The sequence below is a fragment of the Myotis brandtii genome, unplaced genomic scaffold, assembly GCF_000412655.1.
Source record: "Myotis brandtii unplaced genomic scaffold, ASM41265v1 scaffold312, whole genome shotgun sequence".
Taxonomy (NCBI): Eukaryota; Metazoa; Chordata; class Mammalia; order Chiroptera; family Vespertilionidae; genus Myotis; species Myotis brandtii.
In genome coordinates this window covers 52,355-80,240 of record NW_005361955.1, presented here as the reverse complement: position 1 = coordinate 80,240, position 27,886 = coordinate 52,355, and the positions used below count along the sequence as shown (strand labels likewise).

Genomic DNA, 27,886 nt, shown 5'->3' with positions numbered 1-27,886 from the left:
TTTTTTTCTTGCCAGTATCAGGGAAGTTTTCTGTCATTATTTCTTCAAACAGGTTTTCTATTTCATTCTCATTCAGCTCCTTATAATTCTTATTGGGTTGTGTATATTTGTCATCCAGCCGTTTGAGCATCCTTATAACCATTACTCTGAATTCTTTCTCTGTTAAGTTAGTAGCCTCAATTTCATTTAACTCCCTTTCTGGTGATTCCTCTTTTTCTTTCCTTTGTGGGTTGCTTTTTTGTCTTCCCATGTTTTGCTGTAATGTTTTCATTGTAGTTCCGATTGCTTTGCTACCCAGTTTCTTTAGGGTGTGGTACTACTGGTGTGACCTCTCAGGTCTCCTGGGCTTGGTAGTCTAGTGTAGCTCCCTACTTGGGCTATTTGAGTTCTCTTGATGTAGGCCTGCGAGCTGGAAAGGCGCAACTGAGGTATCTAGAAGTCAGCAGCTGTGGAGGGGGTGTTCCAATTTTTGCTGTCTTATGCCCTTGATTGAAATCACCCGTGCCCTGCAGGGACTCACAGTGGCACTCAGGAGCCGTCTATTGGGGTGGTGGGGCTCAGAAAGCCTGCGTTCTGGCAAAGCGTGACTATAGCAACTGAGGTGTCTAGAAGTCAGCAGCCGTGGAGAGGGTGTCCCAATTTTTGCTGTCTTGTGCTCTTGGTTGAAATCATGCGTGCCCAGGTGGGACTCACAGTGGCACCAACGAACCGTCTGTTGGGGTGGTGGGGCTCAGGAGGCCTGCGTCCTGGAAAGGCGTGACTTTGGTGTCCAGAGTTCTATAGTTGTGGGGTGGGCAGACTCAGCTTTTGCTGCTGCCTCCATGGTTGGAAACAGGGGATCCCAGCAGCAGGTCCCAGGGGCACCTGTGGTGTGTTTGCCAACAGGGTGTACTGACACACTCTGAAGGGCCCTGGCACTGAAGCCACTGGATTGCAGTGTCTGTGGGCAGGCATCCCAGAAGAGGGAATTCAGCGTTTCTACAGCCCAGCAGTGCACCCCTGTTTGTTTAAATGTGTGTCCAGTGGGGCTCACAGCGCGGCCCCGGGCTGCCTGTGGAGCGGTGGTCTTGAGAGACCTACACGCTGGAAAAGCATGCAACTGTAGTGTCCGGAGTTCTGCAGCTGTGGGGTGGGGAAACTCAGTTTTTGCTGATGCACCTGTGGTGGATAGGCACGCATTCCCAGTGGTGGCACACAGGAGCACCTGCAGTGAGTTGCTAGCGCAGGCGCACTGAAGCACTCTGAAGGGCCCTGGCATGCTTAATTGAGACGTCTTTGGGCAGGTATCCAGGATGGGTGAATTCAGAATTTCTACTGCCCAGGGGAGTGCGTCCCTATTAGTCCTAGATCGGACCTAGCAGAGGCTCACTGCGGCTTCCCAAAGTGCCCTGTGGATAGATGGGCTGAGGGGGAGTGAGTAACTGTGGCACTGAGCTCTGATGCACTCTGTGGGGCCCTGGCGCTGAAGTCACAGCTTGGTGTGTGTGGGCAGTTATTCAGGCAGAGGGAATTCAGAATTTCTACTAGGGGGCAGTACGCCTGTGTCTGTACAAAATCACACCCAGCTGGGGCTCCCAGTGACTCCTAAGAGAAGTCTATAGAGTGGTGTGCCTCGGAGACCTGCGCGCTGGAGACTCATGAATGCGATGTTCTCCAACATCGCTGGGGAGGGGGAAGGTTGCACTTACTGCTGCGGGCGCGGTGCACCTTTGGAGGTGGGGATCCCAGGGTCTGCGAGTCTGCGGGTGTGGCAGCAGGATTTGGCTGGAGTGGCTGCTGGGTAGCGGGCAGTGTCCAAGGCCTGTCTGGGTGGTGGTGCTGATGAGTTCCTAGAAGAGGCCGAACTCCCCTTTAAGATGGCGTGGGCTCTGTGCCCGACAGGGAATGTCAGCAGCGGTGGTAGTCTCTCCCTGTCCTAGAGAGCCTGGTCTGCCAGCCTCTACTGCTCCTGCCGGATTTAACTGTCCGTCACTCACACACACACCACACACAGCCACACACTCTCCTTTCATCCCCTCACTCACTCACTTTCTATCCCTCACCTCCGTCCTGCCAGCCGCCATCTTTTTTCCTCCTTAGGTATCTTATTTTTGTTGTTGTTGCAATGATAAGTGGGATTGCTTTTTTAGTTTTTCTGAGAGTTCATTATTGGTGTATAAAAATGCCATTGAGCCCTAACAGGTTTGGCTCAGTGGATAGAGCATTGGCCTGCAGACTCAAGGATCCCGGGTTCGATTCTGGTCAAGGGCATGTACCTTGGTTGTGGGCACATCCCCAGTGGGGAGTGTGCAGGAGGCAGCTGATTGCTGTTTCTCTCTCATCGATATTTCTAACTCTCTATTCCTCTCCCTTCCTCTCTGTGAAAAATCAATAAAATATATATTTTAAAAAAATGTCATTGATTTGTGGATGTTGATTTGTATCTTGCTACCTTGATGAATTCATTTACTAAGTCTAGTAGTATCCTGGGCTCCACCAACTTTTGATTCTTTTCCAGCTCTTTAATTTTTTGCCAATCAGATGGGTGTATGGCAGGGGTCCTCAAACTTTTTAAACAGGGGGCCAGTTCACTGTCCCTCAGACCGTTGGAGGGCAGGACAATAGTTTAAAAAAAACTATGAACAAATTCCTATGCACACTGCACATATCTTATTTTGAAGTAAAAAAACAAAACGGGAACAAATACAATATTTGTATTTGCATGTGGCCCGCGGGCTGTAGTTTGAGGACCCCTGGTCTATGGTGTCTGATTTGGGTTTAAATTTGTATTTTGATAATTGCTTATGGGTTTGGGAATATCTTTATATGCCTTTTAGTCCCTTGAGTGTTCTCTGCTGTGACTTGTCTTCCTATTCTTTTCCATTTTCTACGAAGTTCTAAAAAATATACTTCTGATTTTTGTTAAGCTGGTAAACAAACCTCAGATTTAAATAATATCCTAAGAGGGAAGCAACCCTCTCTGGAATGTGGACTCCTGCTCAAAGTATTTCAAGTGTTAACTATTCTCTTTCTCTTTCTTTTTCTCTTTCACTCTCTCACACACAATGCTGTTTATTATGATGTATTTTTGAAGAAATTATCACTTTGATTATATAACATTTGTCTTAACTAAGGATTTCTTTGGAGTGGCTGATTTTAAAAAAACCCAACTCCCTGCTTTCTCTGTGCTGAATCTTAAGCCTTTATACATTAACTCTGCAAAAGCTTATAATAGTCTCTTATCATTTTGGGGTTAGAATTCCCACCTTCTAGTCAATTGAATCTATAAAGGAGCTGAAGAAGGTCGAAAGGCTGGTTTTTCTCACTTCCCCCTCCTTCTCTCCTTTTCTCTCTCTTTCTCTCTGGTGTGTTAGTCAAAATAAGAGTCCTGCCTGGAAGCCCCAAGTGCTGTGCTTTTGGGGATGTTTTTAAAGTGCATGATTTTTTCAAAAAGGATGACCCATTTGAGGGACATGGTTTTCATCCCAGAAAATGTAAAGCCTCTGTGCTGTATGGTGTGTGTGCACACAAATGTGTTGTCATCCCCGGTGGGTACAGCCCTGGACTCCCCCTTCAGACCTCACTCCCACACAGAGGGACTCCCCCTTCAGACCTCACTCCCACACAGAGGGAGCTCTGTCGGGCTAGCCTGCTTTACCCTCCCTGGGGAAGCTTATGTCAGGGAGAATACATCCAAACCCAAACCCATCTGTCTTGGGCTAAGATTTTCACTGTGCACAGATCAAATGATCCTGAGGTTCTGACTGTAGCAGCCCAGGTTGCCTTCAGGGTGAGCGCATTCCCCAGCCTCATGAAAATTCAGGGGTCCCACCCCAGCCAGCACACAGTTCCGAGACTGTTACCTTAAATTGATTTTCTTATCTAGAAGTGGCTGTTCTTCAATTTAGCTCGTTGATCCCACCTTTATCCTTGAGTCTACACACCATAGTTCCTCTTTTCTTACCTACGTGAGTCGAGGAAACTAGGCAGCAAAACTGGTCCCAGCATCTGGACACACACGGGTTGAAAGCCCTTACCAGCTTCTCCTGGTAGTGAGCAGTCTGTCCCTCTGTCACACACACTCTCTGAGTCAGAGGCACCTTGTGGTGGAAGAAGCATGCTTCAGGTTGTGTTTGGGTCAGTGTCTGCTAGAACCAGGTGACAGGGTTGACATCTTTTAATAAAGTGAAGTTACTTTATCATTTATTCATGGAAGGAAAATACACGATGCAGTTTTTCGATTTTTTAAACACATCTTGTCAGAGAAGGCTGTGGCTGCCCGTTGCCAGCCTGTTCCTTGGGCTCACGACTCACTGCCAGCAGCCTTCCTCCATGCTCAGTGAGGTCTGATGGACATGTGGATGAGGTCTGGAATGCAGACTTTCACACAGGAAGCAGTGGTGGGTACGTGTCTGTGATATGTAGGTTGTGAACAGCTCATTAACCATGTCATGAGCCATGCAGTGGGGTTCCCTTGATCTTGAGGTCATGAAGCTCTCTTGGGGGAATATGAACAGGGGAGTAGCATAATCTTGATTGACCAAAATTGAGCCTATTTGGAAATATCCCCATGTCCACTCCACTCTTTGTCTGGTGGCTCAACCCATGAGACATGATGTTTTAGGAGGTAGAATCATGGGAAGATTTTGGAGTGAAAGTTTTAGATGAGGAAACATAGGAGAGAGCAAGGTGAGATCCTTCCAGATGTACAGCCCACATCTGTACTCATGCCTCGGTTCATTTCTGCTGGGGAAGGCACTGCTGAGAGGTGTTTCCAGCTCAGATTCCCTAGTCTTCCCAGTGATTCTGCCCATAAATACCTGCTGTCTTCAACTGGTTAAAGGCGACTTTCTCAATTGCAACCAAGAACCTTGACCAGGACACCTCCCCTTTCTCCATCTCCCCTCACTCTTCATTTCTCTAAGGAAACTTTGGCCTTCCTAATTACGGCAATTCATCCTGTTATAGATGTTCAGGGTTTCAGAGGAGCCCCCTTGACAATGCTCATAGTAACTGTACATTTATTTATGGGATTATCTGACAATTGTTTCTCTCCTCCACTGGACTGTCCATTCAGTGAGGGCAGGAGCTGGTGCCTAGCACAGTGTGTGGCTCACAGGAGGCACCAAGTAAGAACCTTTGGAACATCTTTGGGCAAAGAATAGACAGGTGAATGAATGGAAACTTCAAGTTTCTCTGAGTCTCAGGATCATCACAGATTCCAGGACATGGAGGTCAACAGAGACCTTGGGGACAGCCTTCCGATGTCACTGCTCTGGGAGAGGAGGCACATTTGTCTGTTTCTAGGTGCATATTTCCATAGATTTCGCTCTCCTGCTGTTTTTTTAGGCTCTGTCTGTTTTACATTGTTTTAAACTCATTTTATTTTTGGAATTGTAGTTGTCCAGCCAGGGCTTCTCAGTTCCTGTCTGGTGTATTTGGGAACTGGTTGCAGCCCTTCATGCTAAAAAGGAAAACAGGGCTGTCACTGGCTCTGGCACCTGCACACTCTGCTTTTTCACTCTTTGGGGCTGGCTATTCCCGAGCAATGGGGGCCGACATCGGGCTCAGCAACAAGCACAGTATTTGGAAAATCACCTCTATGAAGGGTTCTGGGCTCTGCCACTCACCAGCTGTGTGACCCCAACAGGAAACCTAGTTTCCCTGGAACCCATTCATTTATGAAACGGGATAAAGATGCTTTCTTCATGGTGTTGAAGGAAGGATTAGAGATCCAGCACCAATGTTCAGCAATCCTTTTACATCTCTCTGCCCTTTCTATTTCCCCTCTTTCTGAAAATGTCCCTATTGAGGAGATGAGGAGGAGTCCACCCATGAGAATGTTGTGGAGGCTAGACCCCAGAACCACTGAATGAATGAATGAATGAATGAATGAGTGGATGAAGCAAGGGCTGATCCATTGCTAGGGCGTGTTGGAAGAGGATTGGCCTTAGTTGTGGTGACAGTAAATTATTTAGTAAATGCCTAAAGGGTTATGTTTTATGGAAATTATTTCATTTAATTATCCTAAGAGTCCTTTAAGGAAGGTACTGTTGTTACCATTTTATAAATGAAGAAATGAAAGCTCAGGGAGGTTGTCACACAGTGGAGCTATAACTAGTAGTGGTTTTATTAAAGTATCATGAAAATAGAAGACCACAGATATATACTAGTATGTGTGTATAGGAGTATTTACAGGTGTGTGTGTGTGTGTGTGTGTGTGTGTGTGTGTGTGTGTGGTGTTTATCTTAGTCCCAAGAAAACAGTAGACACTCAGGACATTATTGTACAGTAACTGAATGACTGTAAATGTTGGTGGTAATTAGAAGGGTAAAGTGAGATAAGTGAAGGGTAGAACAGGAATGAAGGTTTGACAATGTAGCCTTGAGGAAGGGATTTCAAGGTTAATACACAGCTCCTGGGACTACTTTTTGTAGTTTAGGGAAGAGAGAAGTGGGCAAGGGCTCCGAGCAAGTCAGAAAGCTATGCTCTTGGACCCTGGGAGTCTAGGCTATGGGCCTGTGTCCAATGAAGGTGCTGGTGAGGTTTGTAGTCTCTACAATGTGGCCGCACTGTGTCAGCACCCAGAGCTCTCCCTCTGAAAGGTTTCCAAGTAGCCCCGTAGTTATAATAATCCTGGGACTCACAGAATATAGGCGTTTACTTTTGGACTGATCTGAAGTGGGCTGTCTAAAGTGGTTATATGGGTAAAAAATCTGAGCAACCCTGAACTTTGGCATTCTGTAGCCTAGGATTATTTTCTTAGCCTCTCTGTGCTTGTTCTCATTTGTAAATGAGATATAAATCTAATATGACTGTTGCAGGATTAAAATAATATACTGCACATAACACACAGCATAGTTCCAGGCACCTAGTTAGCTAAATAAAGTGCATATTATCAATAATGATTCGCACGACAAAGGGAAGGCCAGTATGGAGGAGCAGGAAGGAATGGGCTGGAGAGAAACACAGCCACTCGGTCCCATTTGCCCTCCACATCGCCCAGCTCCTCTGCGTCTCATCTTCTTCATGTTTTGCCAACTTCAGGCACAATAACTACCCACTTCAGGGATTAATCAAGACCGCACACATAGAGCTGCAGCCCTTTGTAGGTGCAAAACAAACACATTAGGAGTGTCTTTGTATTGGTCTCCAGTTACACTGCTTCGGAGTTCAGCTCTGAGTGTACCGGGTGCCCTGATAGGGGCCAACTTTCCATGTCACCCCCCCAACCCAGAGTCCTAGAGAATGTTGACTGGCCAAAGCAGTTCTCATCATCTCACCTCATCAAATATGCTGAAGAATAAAAACTCTCAGAGGTCATCTTTACTGTGAAACTCTAAAATCATATTTATTCACCAATTCACAGAAAGTGTCGGAATGACCACCAACATGAATCAGTTTGTAGGCATTTACAAGCCAAGGCTGAAAATAAATATCTGTCTGTGTTGAATAGCATTTAACAAATTACTTGGAAACAGCAAGAATCTTAATTGTTAGAAATTTAAAGTTTGAGATTCCAACAAGGGTAAGATCACAGTCATGGGAAGAAGCCCAGCAGGTTCCCGTGATGGTGGTTATTTCTTCCTATATCTTTATGTACATACACTCTTAGCGGCCCTCACTCTGCATCAGCCTGAGTTGGACAGGGCAGCTCACTAGGCAGGGGCGGGTGCTGAGGGTGTGGGCAGGGAGAGGGCATTTTCTGTGGTCTGCTGGCACTGGGCAACCTCTTTCATGGGACAAGGTGGCAAGTGCTCTCCTGAAGTTAGAGTCAACATTCCGTAAATGTGGACATTCCTTCTAACAAGATGTTCCAGAGTTGGCATTGCATCACACACACTCTCTCTCACACACACACACACACACACACACATGCGCGCGCAATAGCATAGTTGGCAAATGAACGCATTTTCTGGACTAAAAAGATTCACTCTCTGAGGAAGTGGAAGTGCTCAGAAATGTGACGTATGCCAGGTACACACTGGCCCACCCCCAGCCACTGCGGAGCCACTCTGGCCAGACTGGCAGTAATTGCCCAGATGGTAACAGTGTTTGGAGGTGATTCTGCAAAATGAGGCTGCTGGTCCTTCTTCGCTGCAGTATCAACACCTCAGAGCCTCAGAGAGAGAAGGCTCGCCTTATCTCGGACCTTTCTCACACACATTGTGGTTGGCAGCTGGGGATAAACAGCCGATCAAGACTTCTAAATGGTGGTGGCATCTCAGGGGAGAAGGCAAGGGCTGAGAGAGGAAACCATGGGACCTGTTAGACTGGCTGAGCTCAGGACCTTTACATTTAGTTGCAGAATTGTGCCTGAAGTTGGCAAAACTCAACAGCATTTCACCAGGGAATGGCAGAGGTGATGGAAGGGAAGCCCTCAGCCCGGTTCCCTGTAGAAACAGCTTGTTGGGTGTGATGCAGATGTGGTCTAAGTGGTGTGAACCCACTGTGCGCAATGTCCTGTCACTGCTCACTAACAGCTGGCTGGACACTGCGCCGAATCTGTGAGTCACAGAGGCTTGTCCTCAGCCAGGTCATGATGATCAGGGGAGGGGATGTGGCCGAGCTTCTCTGTGGCTCACTTAACTTAGGTCTGATGATACTATTGAATATCTACCAAGTGGTGACAAGCTGGACCTTCAATTTCCAAATGCTTACCAAGCTCCTACTATGTGCCAGGCACTGTTCCCAGAGCTTTGAGAGCTAAAAGTAGACAACAACAATATGAAAAAGTATCCCATCCAAACCAGTGCTTCTAAAGAATTTAAACTTTGTTGGGACCATTGACATCTTCATTCTATATCTTACTTATTTCTCCACTATATATGCACATGACACATATATCTCGCTGTCTTTAGCCTACTTGTCTCTAATAATTTATATTTAATACATTAACTAATATTCCAAACAAAGCACCACCAAGTCACTCCAAATATGACCTTACCAACATTATAACGTCTGTGCCAATAACATACCAACTCTAATATCTACAAATTTCTTTGAAAACAACCAACTTCTACATGCACTTTCTTTTCTAAACTCACCAACTGGTTTTCTTCAATCTCCTCCCAAGCCTGTCCAGCTCAGGGCACCAGACACCTGTTTGGGAAGCCACCAAGGTCAGCTTGGAAGCAATCAGGTGGCTTGATCCATCATGACCATTTCACTTAGAACTGAAATCATCTTCCTACAGCTCTGACTTCAGAAGCAGTTGATTTGACCAGCTCTGTGGTCACATCACCAGACACACCCCAAAGTCTGCTGACACTTAGATGCAGCTTTCAAGTTGGAGCGGTGCTCTGGCTTCCTGGCTGAGGTGGGGTTCTGGTTACTCTCACTCCTTTCCAGCCTCACGTTCCCTCTCCAACTCTGAGTCACCTCCATCTTTCTTTTCTTGCTTTTCTGCAAGTCTAATTTCCTGACCTACAAAAAGCTTTCACCTTGTTTCTACCACTTGAAGTTTACTAGTGACAATGAACATGACTGATTCTTAATCCCGCATATCAGCTGCTCCTTTGCAGTTGAGAAAGGGAGCTTGGGGGTGGGGGTGGGTTCCATTTTGACCAAGATCAATGCACTTTTGTGTCCAGGGGTGATGTGCACAGTATGTTCATGTCTGTGACCCAGAGACACAAGCAGAGCCTCTCATCTCCCAAAGGCAGATGCCTCCTCATCCCTTCCCTCCCTTCTCCACACAGGGACTGGAGTCTGTAGCTGAGAATTGGGGTTGGTTCTCTGCTTTTACACAAAGATACGACCTATGGGCTCATATATGATAGCTCTTTCTGTTGGAGAAAGGAATCCTCAACATTTGTGTGTGTGTGTGTGTGTGTGTGTGTGTGTGCGCGCGCGCGTGCGCGCGTGCGCAGGGCTCATATATGATAGCTCTTTCTGTTGGAGAAAGGAATCCTCAACATTTGTGTGTGTGTGTGTGTGTGTGTGCGCACGCGCGCATTTCCCATTTCTGCTCTGAAATGATCAGAAAAAAGGGTCTGGGCAGCAGAGATGCATTTTCATTTCAAGATAAAAGCAAGCAGACATTAAGGCTGACATGTTTCTGTTGCCTGTGATTAATATACACCGTCTGCATTTTGGCTCTTGGCACGTCTGTTGTCCTCTTTTCATTAGTCTACTGGGAATTGAGCTTCACCTTGATGAATCTCCTCTGCAGAGAATCTGATGGAAGGGATTGGAGAGCAGCACAGGGCTGGGGTCACTAACAGATGGAGGCTTTCTCTCAGTCGGATGCTGCCCATGGCTGACAGGGCACAGCAAGTGGGCTCATCAAGGCCCATCAACCCTTGCTCCTTGCTCAGGGGCTTTGTTCACTGGTCATAGTTGGGAGGGTCACTCTCCCAACACCCCAACTCCTGTACCTTTCCCATTTGTTTGCAGGATTATCTTCCACCCACTGCCCTTCTACTCCTCCTCCATCTGATTTCATAAAGGACCTTGACTTACGCATTAAGAGAAAAGATGAAGGTATCTTTCTGCATTGGAGCATCTTAATTTTTCAAACCCTGTCCGTTCACTGAGGTCAGGGGATCCCTGGCATTCCATGTACTTCAGCGTGTATTGAGCACATGCTATGGGTCAGGTGCCATGCTAGACACCAGGGTGCTGTGATAGAGGAGTCAGTCTTGCCTTGAGGAAGGGGCCTGTGTAGCAGAGGAGGCAGGAGTTGGGGAGTCACATTTGCCTCATACCACCATGAGTTCCATGGGTCTCGTCAGACACCCCTTAGGTTCCTGACACAGTTGTGGTTCCATTTCATTCAACTGAAAATTCTAGTGGAGTAGGTCCCTGCCTCTGGAGATGTCACCTTGGGGGTGCAGAGGTACCAGCTCCTCTCTGCTCCTTGGGAGGGGACTAGCTGGTGATGGGGCATGGTTCTTTGCACATTTCTGACATGTAAGTGGCTGATATGGTCTGTCAGTGACTCACCATGCACGTCTCACCTGTGCCCAGCCTTCCCAGTAAATGTCCTCTCACTACCCACTCACTCCATCTGGTGTCCTGGCTGGGTCTGAGCTCCTCACCCTCGGTCCATACATCTCCCTGTTTTACCTGACTACACGGGTCCAGGAGGCCGACCAGAACAGGGCCCATCCTGCTCCCAGCTCTAGCAAAGGGCTCTCCATCACTGCCTGACATCCATCCCTCGTCCTTTAGTCCCACAGCAGGCTTTCTGCAACAAATGACTAACCTCAGGGAAACACATAAAATTGCCTTAAGATCTTGGGGAAAATAATGTTTCTTTGGAGAATTCACAGAGGCCAGGCTATGAGGAAAAAGCTCTTCTGGATCTAAGTGGCATGAAGCAGCACTCTACCTGCCCCTCTAGGTTTTCCCAAGCTCTCTTACCAGCAACTGGCAAGCCCTAGTTCTTGTCGCATATTCTAATCTCATAGAGATGTGTTAGTATGATCTCTGTGGTTTTATTTAATCAGAAGCTGTTTTCCAAGCTGGGCTGGAAAATGGAGGTGTCCTTAAGGGCATGCGGGAGGACTCAGCAAGGCGACTGCTGAGAGGACCAGGAATGTGTCTCTGGAGGGAATTGGGCTTCTTAGGAAGTAGACATAGCAGGGGAAGCTATCCAAGGCCATGTGCCTGGGCTCTTTCTCAGCCCCGCTGTTGCCCAGTTCTTCCACTCCAAGGCCCAGCGCCCCAGTCCTCTGACTCCCAGTCTCAGAAATCCTCATACGAGGACAGATTCTATACCACAGTCGGTTGTAAATGACTGATTGAGCACCAACTAGTTCTCCCAAAGGCTTGTGGAGCTTCCTAGTTTAAAGCATAAATCAAAAAACTAAATCAATAATTGGTCGACCTTGGGTATCTGATCAGTGGGAAAAGGGGCATTGGTGGAGTGTGGTCTTAGAAATTCAAGGGCCAAGACTGATTGTCTGTAGGGAAGGCTGCAAGCTTGTTTTTGGTTTTGGTTTTCTACTTTCAGTAGGAAGAGTGACTGCCCTTCCAAGAGAAGCCATTTATTTCCTCCCGATTTAGTGCCTGGGTGATGCTGCTGCGTGCTCAGTCCCGTCACACACGGAGCAGCACTGCAGCAACCTGCAGTGTCCTTAGGTGACCACAGGCTCCAGCAGCACAGAGAGCAGTTCTGGCAACGCAGGGTCATTGCTGCAGCTTCATTGTTCCCCTAAAGTGCAGCCCTTGAGGAGGGAGCTGGGTAGCAGCTCCTTAGGGATGGGTGGCCTCACGACAGCCTTGCCAGGAGGAAAGGGACCAGACCAGCAGGAAGCGGGTCCTGCCCGAGGGGAGGCGTGGAACTGGGACTAGGACCAGGGTTCTGTGAAACCCCCGCCTCCGGAAGCGTGCCCTGGAGCCTGGCAGGCCCCTCTCCTCACCGCACTAGTGGTTGAGCGTTTTATCTTGCTAACGGTCCTCTCTTCCCAAAGCCAGCTTAAGTCACTCTCCTCATCCTCTGTGTCAGTGGTCCTCAAACCTTAGTGGGCATCAGAACCCGGGAGCTCATTAAAACTCGGATGGCTGGGCCCCACCCTGGAATTTCTGACTCAGTAGGTCTTAGGTGGAGCTGCTGCTGCCGTCCAGGCAGGCACTTTCAGAGCCTCTGCTCCACAGGGTCCAGTGTGAACCCCCAAAAGGTCCTCGGGAGTCGGGTCCTCTTTTCCTCCTCAGCTACCATGTGGGGCCTCAGAGGTGCTCCCTCGTGTCAGGTGGCTTCGTGGCCTTGGGTCTTGCCAGCCTGGACCTGGTCACTCTTCCTAATTTCCGCCTAGTGTCACTGACTCTCAGCCAGGTTATTTCAACCCCGTGAATGAGTCTGAAACACAGGGGGCAGCATGACCTGCTTCCCTGGGGAGCGCCTCAGCTGGCCCAGCGATGTGCATCAGGGCTCCCAGCATTACACTGACCACCTGGCTTTGGAAAATGGCCAAAGCAAGTTACCCCACCTGGTCCAACCCCCAACTTCTATCCCCAACAGTCCCGACTCCCCCTAGACAGCCCCTAACACTGCAAAGGAAACGTCCCAACAGCTTGCAAGACCAGGAGCTCCTTATGGGCAGAGCCATGCCTAACTCTTCCTCTCTTCCTCTGTCTGGCACAGGGCCTGGCACACCCCGGGTGCCCAGCGAGGATTTGCTGAATTACATGGAGCATAGCTGCAAACACAGAATCCCATCTGTTCACTGATGGCTCACAGGCAATGCGGGAGAGCTTTCTGCGGTGCTGGTGGAGGTAAGTTCTTCTGTCTCTTTTTATCTCCCCGGGAAAGTCAAGAGTGGCTTCAAATCCACAGCCCTGGCAAAGCCAACTGTCCTTTGCAGCTGGTGCCAAAAGGAAAGTTAGAGCAAGACCCTTAAAGCAGGCACAGAATACATTTATGAAGGAAAGCAAACAAAGACCTGGAGCTGAAGGTGCTGGAGCCGACCTCACACTTTCGTTGCTAATTTCCTTTGCCTAAAGCTGGGCAAGGGAAAGTAGTTCCATGAAAAGTAAATTGTGCCCAGGGCTTTGGCTTGTCAGCCTCGATCAACATGTGAGGCAGATAGAGATCGCGTGCCGCCGGGAAGCCCACCAGAGTACCCTGCAGGAGGCTTTGAGGGTCTCCCAGAGGCCTGAGGATGATCTTACTTGAAAAGCATCTACTTTGCACTGGTCAATCCTTTCAAAGAATTAGACCCATTCCCTCACTTTTTTAAAAAAGTGATGTGGCTCATTTAAATGAGGGATGGTTAAGAAGCCCTTCTTTTCTTCCTCTTGCTAATATTGAACCAGAGAGCCAAGAAGACTGTTATTTTGAAGTGTGCTGGGTCGGGCTCTCTACTGATTACATCCCTATTGATTCAAACAGTCACAAGTCTTTAGAATCACTTTTAGAGCGATGGCATGAGCTGGGCTGAAATGGAAATCAGCCTGAGATAACGAACACTCCCGCTTAGAAGTCAGGATGGGCTGCGTCTTGCAGAGAAGGCCGTGAGCCTGGGAGTTAGCCCTCAGCTCAGTGGGGTTAGTGCTCAGTGGTAAGTCAGTGCCTGGACCCAGGGCCTTCAGCTCAAATGCTCACCTGCATTTGAGTCAATTCAACAAGTAACATGTTTTTTGCTTTCATTTTCTTTAGGACAGACTTTTAAGACAGCATAAGTAGACACCGTGGTGTTGTTTGTGGTTCCTTTTAGAGGCAAAGACCACTGAGTAGTTTAAGGGATGGTCTAAGATAGCCATTTCCACACACGCAGGGTGGGCGTGTGCACACTACGCCCCAAGGGCCAAAGCTGGCCACCTTATCGTTTTTATATGGCCCGTGGGCTCAGGAAAGTTTTTCCAATTTTAAATGGTTGAAAATAATAATCAAAAGAACAATAAAATGTCGTGACATGTGAAAATAATATGAATTAAATTTGCCTGAATTTTCAGTGTTCATAAAAGTTATTTTTGGAATGTGTTCATAGTCATTTGTTTAAGCAAAGTCTGTGGCTGGTTTCATGCTACAAGGACTGAAGGAATACTTGCAACAGAGACCACATGGCTTGCAAACCCCTAAATATTCCCTTTCTGGCTCTTTACAGATAAAGCTTGCGGAGCGCTGCCATATGTGTTACGTACAGGAGAGGAGAAAGAACACTGCTCCCCACCAGGAGCCCGATCCCTGGAGGGTCCCGGTGCTCAGGTACAGCCTTGCTAGTTGCAGATATGTGGCCTATGCCTGCTGGACGGGGTTGAGTACATTCAGGAAAGTGATGGGGAAAAAGGTCTCACTGAAGTCACATGTTTGTTATGTAGATGAATTTGGGCTCTGGTCAGATTTATAGCCTTTGATTACACCTACTAGAATATAGTATGTACTTTTAGCATTCTTTAAGACAGGTGGCCAGCTCCTTGCTTGCTTTACTCCACTAGGGCAATACATTCTGTGCTGGCCTTTTTTCTCTCAACCTCTTACCCCTCCTCCTCTTCCTCTCTGTCACCTGAACCATTGGAGAGGTATCATTAGCCTCTCTATTTTCCAGCTTCAGAGAGCAGAACCTGATGGTGGAATTGGAAAGACAAGCAATGGGCTGGCCAAACCAGTCAGCAGTTCCTCCTGGGTTCAAAGCTGAATCTGCCACTGTTGACATTGGATGAGAGGTCACAGCGTGTCCAGGTCATCTGGGAGTTTGGTTCCAGGGTGCCAGCATATAGAGACTGGAAAATGCTGGGTTGACCATGACCTTTTCCACTTGTGGATAGAGTATCTGGTGGGGGGCAAGTGGCATTACTCGCCACTCACCTGGATAATCCCTGACACTTCTGTTGCTTTTCCATAACCGCCCCTTCCTGTTCTCACCACGGTGATGAGTAGGGTGCTGGGGACATGACAAATGGCCTTTGACCCAGCAGCACCATTTCTAGTGCCTCCTCTCTGAACTGGCGCAGAGTGTGACTTTTCTCAGCAGGTGCTGACGGAAAGGACTTGGATGACCTGTTGTTTCTCTGCATGTAAGTCTAGTTCATGACTCTGCTCCCTAGCCAAGTGCCATGTTCCCTTGCTCCCTCCCCCAAGGATTTGACATGTCCCAGACCGCTCACTCGGCCATGAACGAGTGACACAGCCACCCGGAGACGGAGGTAATGTGAGGACTACGCAGTCCTACAGGTTTTCTCCCTGAAGATGTGTGGGCACAGCAGGGGAGAAAATGCTATTTGGTTGGGAGAATTCACAGAGGTGTCTCTTTGCAGTCAATGAATATAAAACCCCAAACTCCTGCCAGCGTTTTTCCCTAAGGGAAAAATAAGAGCGCTGGTTGAGTTTGTGGACGTGTCCCTCTTGTTCCTGTGACTTCTCTCCCTCCCTCTGCCTCTGCCTCTTGTATATTTCCATGCCCTTTAGTTTTACTCTGCCACCATCAAGTCCTCTGAGGCCCAGGGGCTTCTCTTATTCAGCTCCATTCCTTCCCACTGCTGCTGGGCGAGTGCTCAGCACATAGTAGGTCCTCAGCAATGCCAGGTAGCTGGGTAAAGATGAGCAGACGTAGAATCAGGGTGGTGGGCACTGGACCCGAAGTGGAAAGTGGGGAGTCCAGTCTAGTCTATCTCTCTGAATGACTCTAAGCAAGATGCTGGAATCTCCGAACCTCTGTTTACTCAAAATGGAAATGTGCCTGACAGCAGAGGCCACAGAATTATTGTGAGGCTCAGAGGAAGGAACAGATGCAAAAAGCACTTTAGGCGATGGAAAGGGCTGCATAAAGGATGTTTTCTGGAATCAGGGGTTGCAAAGGCTTACGGTGGGTCCTCACTTGGGTGAAGGTCAGATGAGAGGACATTGACATAAGCTTCAGGAGCTCTGTTTCAATTGGGGGGGGGGATGTTAGAATGAACAGATTCTGAACTTTTGAATCTGAATGCCACTGTGACAAGGGACCTGCGCCTGTACCACGCCAATATGGAGTGGGCTGGAGGAGACTGGGAGGACAGGGACAGATCACATATTCGAGGACAAAGCCTGAGACGTCCGAGCCTCGCGGACGTCCTCTAATGGCCCTAATTCTTGCCTGCTATTCTCTTGGCCACAAAAGATCCCAGACCAGTTACTATAGCAACAGTTTTCCCCACAAGGTGTCCATGTTAGGAGGGAGATGGAAGAGATTTCCTTATTAAAAAAAAGAAATAAATTAGGTTTTCAGTTATATTTGCCCTCCACCCAAAGTGCTGCTCCTTTTTTTTTTAATGGAAAGAAAATGAAGCAGCTGTTATAGTAAATGTTTCTAATTCCTAGCAGTAAAATTTTCAAACTTTTGCTTTAGACTTGATGCAGTTCACACTTGTTCTAATACATCCAAGAGGAATGTGTTTTCCTAAGAGGCAAACCAGTGTGACATAGGGGATGAGGATCCTAAGACTGGGTGGCGAGAGCCTTGTCCACCTGGGGCTGCCCTGTCTCCCAGATCTGTGTCCACCATGAAGCCCAATGGTGGTGCCCCGTCAGCCCTTCCTTCTGATCCCTGGCTGCAGGCTTTTCACAGATGTCGGCCTGTGTGGAATGCTTCCTGGATCCCGTGGTTTCATGGGGTGGGAGCCCCCAGCAGGGAAGTCATGTGGGTCTCAGCAGCTGCCTAGGCAGGCAGACTCAGAGAGCACTGTCTGGGACCAGGCCTGCGATGGCCCAGGTTTTGGACTTTGCACATACGCTTATATGGTCTCAGAAAGGTCAAAGGGAAAGGCTCTGCAAAATGGGGAGCGTGTGTGTGTGCATGAGTGTGGAGCCTCTCCCTGTGAATTTAGTTCCCGCCTCAGCAAGGACTTCCCTTTAAAGTGCTGAGGACCAAGATCTCAGGTGTGTGAAGTCCAACCACCCTGCCTGAAGGAAGAGTCAGGTAAGGAGAACCCGCTGGTCTGTGTGGAGAGACAACTGAGTTTGGTGCACACAGTGAGTTGGAACCCCAGGGTCTTGGGGACATGGAGCCCAGGGAGGTGACTGCAGAGAAGAGCAAAGGCAGAACTCTGCAGACGGGCTGACAGGACCCGGGAGTCAGGGGCAGGAGCAGTGGGTGTGGCAGGACAGTCCACCCCGAAGTCCCCACGGAGGATGAGGCTGGGCTTCCTGGAACCAGCCCAGGGCTGGGGCACGGGAGTGCCCACGCATGAAAGGTGGGTTCCAGGAGGCTGGGGAAGGCCTGCCCAGAGTGTCATTGAAATCGGAGGTGACAGTGATAGACTCACATACATTAGCTGTGGCTTACAAAAGGGACAGCGGGCGGGCACAGAAGGAGGGGCGCTAATAGGGGAGGGTGGAGTCATCCCACTCCAGCTGGGCTTGCCTGGCTCCGCTCTGCCCTTGTCTGCCCCTGCCCACCCCTCCCTCCACCTCCTCCTCGTCGCTGGCATCTGAGTCGCTGCTGCTGGAGCTGATGTCTTCTTCCACTTCCTCCTCCGTCTCATCTTCCCTGTGTCCTGGTGCTTCGTGTTTCTGGGAGTTGGGAAGAGAAGGGAAATGCTGGTCAGGGGCTGCGGAGAGGCCACATGTAAGGGCCCCTTGGCATCCCTTCCACTTAATGCTGACCCGTGGGCCTGGAAGGGAGGTCCTCTGGTGAAAGGTAGAGCAGAGGGCCGAGGACACAGACAAGAAAGAGCAGCTAATTCCAGGCCATGAAGTCAAGGTGAGGCATGTGTTTTAGACTCTGGACATTTAAGCCAGTTCCACACGTCACTTTGTGAGGCTGTCAGGCCCACGTCTGTTTTCTGGCATTACTGGGGCCTGTTGACATGAGCTGGCCAAGTCCTCAGTGTCTGCTTCTCAGTGAGAGGATGGCGGTTCAGCTTGTCCTTCTTTCTCAGGTAGGAATGTAATGTCTCCAGGAGCAGGAGGTCATCTGAGCCAAGACTCAGGTGTATTGCCCTTCAAAAGTGTTCCTCTGGGAGGGACAAAGTTCACGGTCCTCATTTTTCATGTTTGCCCCTCACCCTCTGAGTCCCTAGTCCAGTGATGGCGAACCTATGACATGCGTGTCAGAGGTGACACGCGAACTCATTTTTTTGGTTGATTTTTCTTTGTTAAATGGCATTTAAATATATAAAATAAATATCAAAAATATAAATCTTTGTTTTACTATGGTTGCAAATATCAAAAAATTTCTATATGTGACACGGCACCAGAGTTAAGTTAGGGTTTTTCAAAATGCTGACACGTCGAGCTCAAAAGGTTCGCCATCACTGCCCTAGTCCCATCTCTGCTGCCCCCAGTTTTTGTGATTCTAGCCAAGTCTTTCTGGATTTATGCTTTGATGAACCGGCCGTAAAAGACATGTGCCCCTCCTTGGCCACATCCCATCTCTGGAGTGTCTTCACTTCCACCATTGCCTCCCCCAAATCCTACCCATTCTTCAAGGCCTCCCTTAAGCTAGCCTCCTCCAAGAAGTCTTCCTTGAACCTCCAGCCCCCTCCGCTCTCGTTACTCAGGCTTCACTGACTGCTGGCATCACCAGGTTAGCCTTGGGAAGGCACATGCTGGTTTGGTACTGAGACTGATCCACAATTGGTGGCTATTTCCCACACCTAGGGCTCAGCTCTTCTGAGGTGGAGATGCTGGCGTCTCCACAGTGGTGGCTCAGCATGATCCCCTGCACGCGCTGAGCCACATCGACTGGGAGGCTTTAAAATCAGAGCATAAGGCCAGTTGAGGGGGACACTGAGGATGAGGCTTGGATAACCTTTTCATGTCTCAGTGGCTTCCTGCTTTGTTCCTCTTGGCTCTATCTCCACTCAGTACCCACGGGCAGACTAACGGGCAAGATGCCATGGCTTCCCTTGATACTCATATGCCCAGAGCAGGGGCTTTGGACATTCATGGATGGGTTCTGGGGTCTGCTGGCTAACTGGCAAGATCTGAACGTTAGAATCCGGCAACCTGGAGTCTGAAAATGGCACCGCCATTGCCAGCTATGGGGGTGTGAGCACTTCCCTCTCTGAGTCGGTTTGCGCCTTGGCAGATGAGGGTGATGACTCTGACTTCACAGGTGGCTGGAAGATTGAATGAGATGTGCATAGAGAGCACGCTGTGCAGTGTCTGGCATAATGGGGGGCTCAATAAATGGCAGCTATTAATGTTGTATTTCTGTTTTAACCTATTCTGAGCCTTTAAATGAGCTCTGCAGGCAGCATGGAGCAAAGCCATTTAATTTGCACTGTTAATTAATCAAAAATTCAATACTGAGTCCCTAAGTGTTAGCTCCCAGCTAAATCTAACGGGGGTGGCAACCGATAGACACCACATGGCTGCTCGCCTTCAGAAATGTCTGGTTCTGCTTGCAGGGTGAGAGCAATTCACACGTTTTTAACCAGTGAGTGCAGTTGATGGGAAAGGATGGTCCGTTCAGGTTGAGGGGGTTGGGTAAGACGGGGCAGGGCTTCTGGCACCAGAAAGATAGAGGGTGGAGGGGAAGCATCCTAGTGAAGCTCCCGCGCTGGTGTGAGGATTACCTCCATGGGGTTGACTGTGATAGTGAGCGCAGAGTCGTCCCAGTCCATCTCGACCTCCTTGGCAGCCTCGGTCTCCTGGGTGAAGTGCTGGTGGGCGACCCGGACCCGGTGCACGCCCATGGCCACCACGAACACTAGCATGCACACGGAGATGATGACGACCACCGTGGCAATGCTCGGGACCACTGGAATGAGGAAGGAATCCGCGTGACATGGAGGACTCGCTCGCTCTAGGTCACCATGGAGCCTGAGTGAAACACCCATGCAGAGGCTAAAATCTGCCCTCCCCCTTTCCAGCTGTAGAACTCTGGGTCAGCACCTTTCTCTATCTGGGCTTCCCATTCGTCATCCAAATGATGGGCTTAATAATTCCTATCCCAGGGGTAGTTGTGAGGAGCAAATGAAATGATCTATGTGCACTTCCACATAGGCACATAGTAGGCACTCAATAAATGCAAGTTCGTTTCTATCTCTTGCTTTCCCCCTCAAAGTATAGGACAGCGCTCACTGAGAGCCAGGCACTATGGAGTTTAGCAGGAACAACACATGAGTAATACAATATGGCAAGTGCTGGGACAGAGTACAGGTAGGGGACTTTGCAGTGTGGTGCACACGTGTATGTATGTGAGCATATGTAAGGGGTTCAAGGAAAGCCTCATACAGGATGTGGCTTTGAGTTGGACCTAAAAGGACTTGCAGAGCCAAGATGTTGGCGTAGGTAAATGCCTGTTCTCGCCACCTCCTACACCACATCAAAAATTACAACTAACAGAGACAGAAGCATTGATGAGACCGTGGTTCTCAACCTTGGCTGCACATTAGAATCACCTGGGAATCTTTTTAAAATCCTGATTTCTGGGCCTCATCCTCCGGAAATTCTGTTTCTTTGTTACTAATGTTGTGGCCTCACCCCATAACAAAGAAACAGAATTTCCGGAGGATGAGGCCCAGAAATCAGGATTTTAAAAAGATTCCCAGGTGATTCTAACGTGCAGCCCAGGTTGAGAACCACTGGATCAGACCATCAAACCTCAGAGGGAAGGTAGGGGAGGGTGGGGATAAGGGGGAGAGATCAACCAAGGACTTATATGCAAGTATAGAGGCCTAGCCAATGGACACAGACAACAGGGGGTGGGGGGTAATGGGATAAGGACACATATGTAATAACTTAATCAATAAAGAAATTTAAAAAATTATAACTAAAATACAGACCAACCATTCAGAACCATCTGAAAGCTGGCTGAATGGAAATACTACAACTAGAGAAGTAAAGAAGAGAGCACGTTGAGACTGGTAGGAGGGGCGGAGGCGAGGAACGGGCTGGTCCCACACCCATGTGTGCCGGGAGGAAGATCAACTCTGTGGAGGCCGCCCGTGAGGAGCAAGGGGTCCCAGCACCACACCAGCCAACCAGCCCAGGGTCTCAGAGCTGGGAAGAGAAGTCCTCAAAACTACGGGCTGTACAAACCAGCAGGGATTGGGGCTCAGTGACACAGAGGCTGCTGAAGACCCAGCTGTTCCTTTTAAAGGCCGATGCAGGAATGTACTTGGACTCATGCCCTCTGAGCTCTAGCACTGGGCTCTGGGGGACCCAGATACATACGAGGAGGAACTGGATAGTCTGGCATTGGGGCAGGAACTCGGGGCGGCTTTCTCCCTGACAAGGGGTGCTCACAGGGGTCTTTGTTCCTGTGCTGGGACCTCTCTGGTGCCAGAGCTGGCTGTCAGCCATATCGGAGTCTCAATCAGCTTGGCCCACACTGGGAATTCCCAGGAACCCCACTCCACCCAATTTGCAGCCACACCCAAGCTGTTTGCAGCAGCTTTTCCATAAGAATGGCCTGTCCTGGCTCAGGCTTCAGACTTTGCTAAAATCTCTCAAGCTGCAGCTGGTGACAGTGTGCCCCAAACCTATCAATCAAGACCCGGCACTAGCACCAGCCTGCCTTCCTTCACAGCTGGGCCTCGCCTGGGCACCTCCAAGCCCAATACAAATAGCAAATAGCAGTTGTCTGAAAATCCCTCTGTAGCTTTTGCTGGGGGGCCCCAGGCAGTGGCTGACTTTGCACCACCCTGGAGGTCCTAGAATCAGTGTACCCAGTGGACAGCTTCAGACTATAGCAGATTACAACTCTACACATCCATAAGCAACACACTCAAGAGGCAGACTCAGTGAGCACCAAAGCCCCACTGAAGCAAGTCCTGCTCCATAGGGGTGTTTCCTGCACAGCAGCTCTCCTACTATAGTCGCAGCTGGTCCTCACAGCCAATTAGCCTGGAGGTCAACTCCTCCCAGTGGTGCCAACAGCAATCAAGGCTCAACTACAAGATTGTGCACACAGCTCACACAGGGGTGTACCTAGAGTGCCCAGCTTAGGTGACTGGGGAGACTGAGCCCTACAGGACACCTCTACACAAGGGCAGAAGGGAGTGGCAAGAAATATTCAACGTAATGAACAGCAAGGACCTACTACCAAGATTACCCAGCGAAGCTCTCATTTAGAATTGAGGGTCAGATAAAGAGCTTCATAAACAAAAAGCTAAAGGAGTTCATCACCACCAAACCAGTATTACATGACATGTTGAAGGGTATTCTTTAAGAAGAGGAAGAAGAAGAGATTTAAAAAAATGAATAAAATGGCAACAAATACATGGCTATTAACAATGAATCTAAAAATAAACGAACAAGTAATTTAATGAACAAAATAAACTGGCGAATAAAATAGAATCAGAGGCCTGGAACAGACTGACAAATCTCAGAGGGAAGGGGAGGGAGGTTGGGGCGGGATCCTACCTATGGACACAGACAGGTGGTGGTGAAGGCCTCGGGTAGGGCAGAAACCGGGTGGAGGGGGGACAATGAGAAAAAGGGGGACATCTGTAATACTCTCAATAATAAAGATTAAAAAATATAAAATTAAAAGGATTTGCAAAATTTTACCCCAGCCCTTTGTACTAACCTCTGTTATTACATATTGTCTGTAACTTGTTTACCTGACCAGTTCCCTTTGGAGGCTGTGTGAGTGCCTCAGAGCCAGGGTCCACAGCTTCCCCATTATCGGGTCCCTCCCTCAGGTCTGGGCACCCAGGCCTGCTGCACCCTAAATGTCTTTTTAGTGGATGGTCTTGAGTTACCTGTTGTCCTGAGGTCTCTCCTGCCAGGTGACGTACCTGAACTGCGCTGGACGCTAGTCTGGGCCTCGGGGTGGTGGACGGACTGGAGGAAGGGAGGCTGCACGATGAGGTGGTTGACGTGCGCATTGTCTGAGACTCTGACCTCATGGAGGAGGCTGACCTGGGCGAGGAGGGAGAGGGGCTGTTGACCAGTGGCAGGTGGGCCAGTGGCCGCAGTCCTCCCGAATACATGAGGGAAAGAACGGATGAGCCTGGGCTTCCCTTACCACCGCAGGGTGCACTCACCTCCAAGTTGAACTCGTTGCTGGTGTAGCGCCCGTTGAGTTCTGAGCATTTGATCCTGAACCGCCGGGACTCGAGCGAAGCTGGACGCCAGTTGCGGTAGCGGATGTGACGTAGCACCTGCTCATAGCGGCTCATGGAGCCCACACCTGCCAAGAGACCACACCTGTCTCCAACAGGCAGAGGAGGAGACGGGGAGACAGGCTGCAGCTGCTGGGGCTGGTCCGTCTCCTGAATTTGGCCAGGCCGAGAGCTTGAGATGTTTAGGGGCAGACAACGTATTGAAGCAAAAGTTCTAAGGAGCTAATGAAACGGACCCACAGGATTTCCACAGACAGTGGGCTCTGACCACAATGTGTGGCCGCAACTTGCCAAATGTTGCTATAATATCTGTTTCTACAGGAGAGTCTCCCAATAGTGGGGATGTGGTCCAGGTTCTCAAGATGCTGGAGTAGCTCACAAAGGAAGGGCCAGAAGCCCATGCTCTGCGGTCAAGGGCCCCCATCTGACACCATCATGGGGATGGAGTGCCTCCCCGGACCAGGCCACTGTAGGAGGAGACCACCAGGAGAAGGGGTGAGCATGCTTACCGTAGATGGAGTAGCCTGCAGTGGAGTTGGTGGCGTCGAGGTGGCGCTGGTGGAGCTCACTGTGGTTAAGCTCCAAGCACTCCTGTCTTGGGTCCAAGTCCCCTCCCAGCACCAAAATGTCACAGAAATCTAAGTTGTGAAGCATTTCTTCTAAGACTGCTGATTTGGGGGCTGCGGGGAGACCAACACCAGGGAAACAGGCGTGAGGACCACTCAGACAACGGAGGAAGATTAGGCATCGTCTCCTTCCTCTGTGACTGCACCCCAGGTGAGGGCTGGGTCAGAAGAGGCTGTGTAGCCCTAGGTACCACCTCCACTGCCGGGATGGAAGTCCAGCAGCTCCTGAGGTTGGGCAGCATGAGTTTGTGTGTAGACAGGAATACAGTAGTCAAGATGTGAATTTGAATACCAGTGCTGCGACTGAGAAGCTGTGCAGTGTTGGAGAAATACCTGCCCCTCAATTCCCTCACCTGTAAAGAGGGCAAGGATCTTGAGAGGGTTGAAACAGTGTCTGGCACATAGTAGGTGCTCAATAAGCAACAGCTCTCATTTGAGGCCAGAGTGAAGCACCCCTCCCCACTCGCTCATGCAGCTTTCTCCAGGCGGTCGTGGTGTGTATCTGTTGCCCCCAGTAGACTCTGAGGTCCTCAGGGGCAGAAGCACTTTTTATGACGAGCCCTCAGTCCCCAGCCCAGGCCCGGGCATGGAGCAGCATTGCTACACATGGCTCGAATGGAGCGAAACTGTTACTGTAGTTAAATGCTTAGGTAAATTGGCCCTGATTGATTATTTTGGGCCCTAAATTTCCCAAGGGTATGTCTGAGCATTTGAATGCTGGGCAGGCTGGCAGTACTAACTTAAAACCTCACCTTGAAATGAAAGTGATTGGAATGTATGGAGTGATTGCTACATACCAGAGACTATGCAAATGAAATCCTAACAGACATTGGAGGGGGTGCTGTTGTTATTCCATGTTACTGATGGGAAATGGAAGGTCTGAGGGGTCGAGTGCATTACATAGGATCACACAGATAGTAGGGGAGGAGCTGGACAGAAACCATGACTTTCTGGCTCCACAGTTGGTAAACTCTTCACCTCTGGGCCAGTAGTCTCCAAATGTTTTTGATCTTGCAGCTTGTTCGTGGAAATGTGTGAACTGAGATAATTGAAATAAGTGTACTTATTTATTTATGAAGACTAATATACTTTGTGCATTATAAAACATTTATAAAAATAGAAATTAAAAAGGATTCACTAAAGATGAGAGAATTATGTTAAATAAGTATTTTTTTTGTGATATCAAAAGTATCTTTCCCTCTCCCTAGATAGCTGTTATTATAAGCACTTTCAGATGCTTAATTTTTAAATGCTTGCCAATCTCAATGGCTTCACGTATCATCAGCAAAATCTAAAAGCACATTAATATACACTTAAGCCAGGCCAGTGTGGCTCAGAGGTTGAGCATTGACCTATGAACCAGGAGGTTATGGTTCGATTCCCGGTCAGGGCACATATCTGGGTTGTGGGCTCGATCCCCAATGTGGGGAGTGCCGGAGGCAGCCAATCGATGATTCTCTCTCATCATTGATGTTTCTATCTCTCTCTCTCCCTCTCCCTTCCTCTTTGAAATAAATAAAAATATATTAAAAACAAACAAAATATACATTTAAGACAAGGTCTATCATTAGCAATGGTGCATGTGTATCTCTATTTCAAATGGTCTTCTCCTGGTTTCCGGGCTTTTTCTGCCAGCTTCCCATCAGGTTGGGTTAGGCCAGGGCATCCTTGCTCCACCTCCCCATGTGGCTGGCTGATGGCTCACCCTGGGTAGGGGGCCATTTTCTCACTGTTCCCTTGTGCTTGCATGTGGGTAGTATGTTCCATCTGCACTTTCCTTGATTCCCACTGTGCTGAAGAGACTTTGTGGGCTCAGGGACTCAGAGTTGAATCAGCCATGGCCGAGCCCTCGTGGAGCTCCTGGGGGCGTTTAGTAAACACATGGCAAAAGTTGTGTGCTAGAGGTTTCCTTAAACCAGCGTCGCCAACCTTTCAGAACAGTGGCTGGCGACCGCCGTGCTAGAGTGCAGCACTGGTGGGTGGGGTACAGAGCAGGAGACCTGGCCCAGGCTGGGGTCGGGGTGGTGGTGGAGGAGGCCTTCTGGAGCGGGTGTGGGAGGCCGAGATGTTTGCCAGCCATAACGAGGATGGCGCGAGAGGAACCTTCCAGGCAGAGGGCAGAGAAAGAGCAAACATATGAACTGACACGGAAATGTGTGTGTGAGAGAGGGGGGCCGTGCAAGGGGGAGGAAACAGGACAAAGAGTGGGTCAATGGGGGCAGTAGATGCTAGAGTGGGTCTTTCAGGCCTAGTGGCAAATGCCATTAGCCTGCTTGTTTAAGGCATCATGATAATGACTATTCTAACAATAGGAGTAAATTTTTAAAAGTACGAATATAGGTCTCGGGCACTTGGCCCTGTGCTCTGCATGCATCTCTCATAAACAGAAGGTAAGATGGGGACCCAGACAATTGCATTCCCCTGCCTTGCTCATGTGTTGCTATCAGGCCTAGCAAATCCAGCCGCTCTCAGTTATGGCCTGAGACCACTGACGTCAGAGGCCCTTTTCTGTCTGATTTTAGGCACAAATAAGATGAAGGGGGAAGGTCACTGACTTAATGCACCTTGGAGTGTAACTAGGGAACTGCCCTGCCTGACAGGCGGTAAAACTCCATCTGTTTTGTAAGCTAAGAAGGCTGCTTTGTGAACCCCCACCCGCCCCCACCGCCCCATTGACTAGGGGCCAGGGTGGCTTAAGGCCACAGGTAATTAGGATTACTGCAGAAGCAGCCCCTGGGGACTTGGGCCCACTAGCACCCAAACATCATTAGCAGCTGCCTTTGGAGAGGGAGGGGGCAGCAAAGGACAATTTTCCAAGGGGTGTTTCCTGTAGATCTGAACCCCAGATCTCCCTCTCTCCCCCCTTTTTTTCTCCCCCTTCTCTTTCTTTTCCCTGCCTCCCTCCACCTCCCTCAAGCCAGCAGCGTATCCTGTAGCTGTTTTGCAACTAAGTGTTTCTCCCTGGCAGATAATGCCAATTACCTACTTTCACCGAACAGCCCTTCCAATAATGAAACCGTTGGAAGGAGCAACTGGGAAGTTTCCTGAGAGCTCAGCTCAGAGTAATATTGCAAACAAGTCTTTTGCTTGTATATATTAGGAGGCAGTTATGTGTTTTTCTCTGTGCTTCTTTCACTTTTCCTCTGATCATCAAAATAATCGCACTCACTACAGAACATTCTGCAGTTGCCGACAATTGAAGGGGAGCAGAACCCCCGGCCCCCAGGCTTCTCCGAGCATGTCAGTTAGTTTAAGGCGTGTTTCCCTTTGGGCACTTTCCTGTGTTACGTTTTCCTTTATGTGGCTGAGATCAGTCTATGCATAGATACTCTGTAATTTGCATCTTGTTTTATGTCACTTACCATTTAGCATAAATGCCTTTCCTCCAAAAACACAGCACGTATGTGGGGGTAGATGACTCGCTGAGCCATTCATTCCCCTCCTGTATTTATCTGTGTTGTTGCCGGGTGGGGTTGCTTGTTTTGCTATTGTAACTACCTTGCTATGGGGTACCATACTGTTGTCCTGTGAGAGCTTAAGGCCCACTGCCCACAACCCAGGATGCACAGGTACCTGTGGGCTTCAAGTCACCCGGGGCCTCGGCTTTGGCGAAGGTGCTCACGATCTTGATGTCGGGGAAGAGGGTCACGCCTCGGGCACTTTGGAATTGGGCGGCGGGTCTCCAGAGGCGGTCCGTGCCGTGGAGGGTGATCTGGGGCTCCATGGCCTGCAGCACCATCACGTAGGCGTCCATGTCGGGGATGCTGATGCACACGTCCTCTCCAAAGCACCTGGGAAGCACATGATGGAACCACCCATCATGCATCCATGGGCAGGGATGC

At 49.2% G+C, this 27,886-nt stretch overlaps 1 protein-coding gene across 1 annotated transcript in view; it reads right to left on the bottom strand.

Annotated features, from left to right (window-relative positions):
- Positions 1–10,098: 10,098 nt before the first annotated feature.
- Positions 10,099–27,886, bottom strand: part of CLSTN2 (calsyntenin 2) — a 42,093-nt gene continuing 24,305 nt past the window's right edge. The window contains exons 5-10 of the mRNA XM_005870121.1: positions 27,618–27,835; positions 23,928–24,098; positions 23,341–23,486; positions 23,092–23,215; positions 19,921–20,105; positions 10,099–17,911 (exon numbers count right to left, since the gene is read on the bottom strand). Coding sequence (XP_005870183.1) covers positions 17,720–17,911; positions 19,921–20,105; positions 23,092–23,215; positions 23,341–23,486; positions 23,928–24,098; positions 27,618–27,835 — 1,036 coding nt within the window. The 3' untranslated portion in view covers positions 10,099–17,719. The remainder of the gene's footprint in view (positions 17,912–19,920; positions 20,106–23,091; positions 23,216–23,340; positions 23,487–23,927; positions 24,099–27,617; positions 27,836–27,886) is intronic.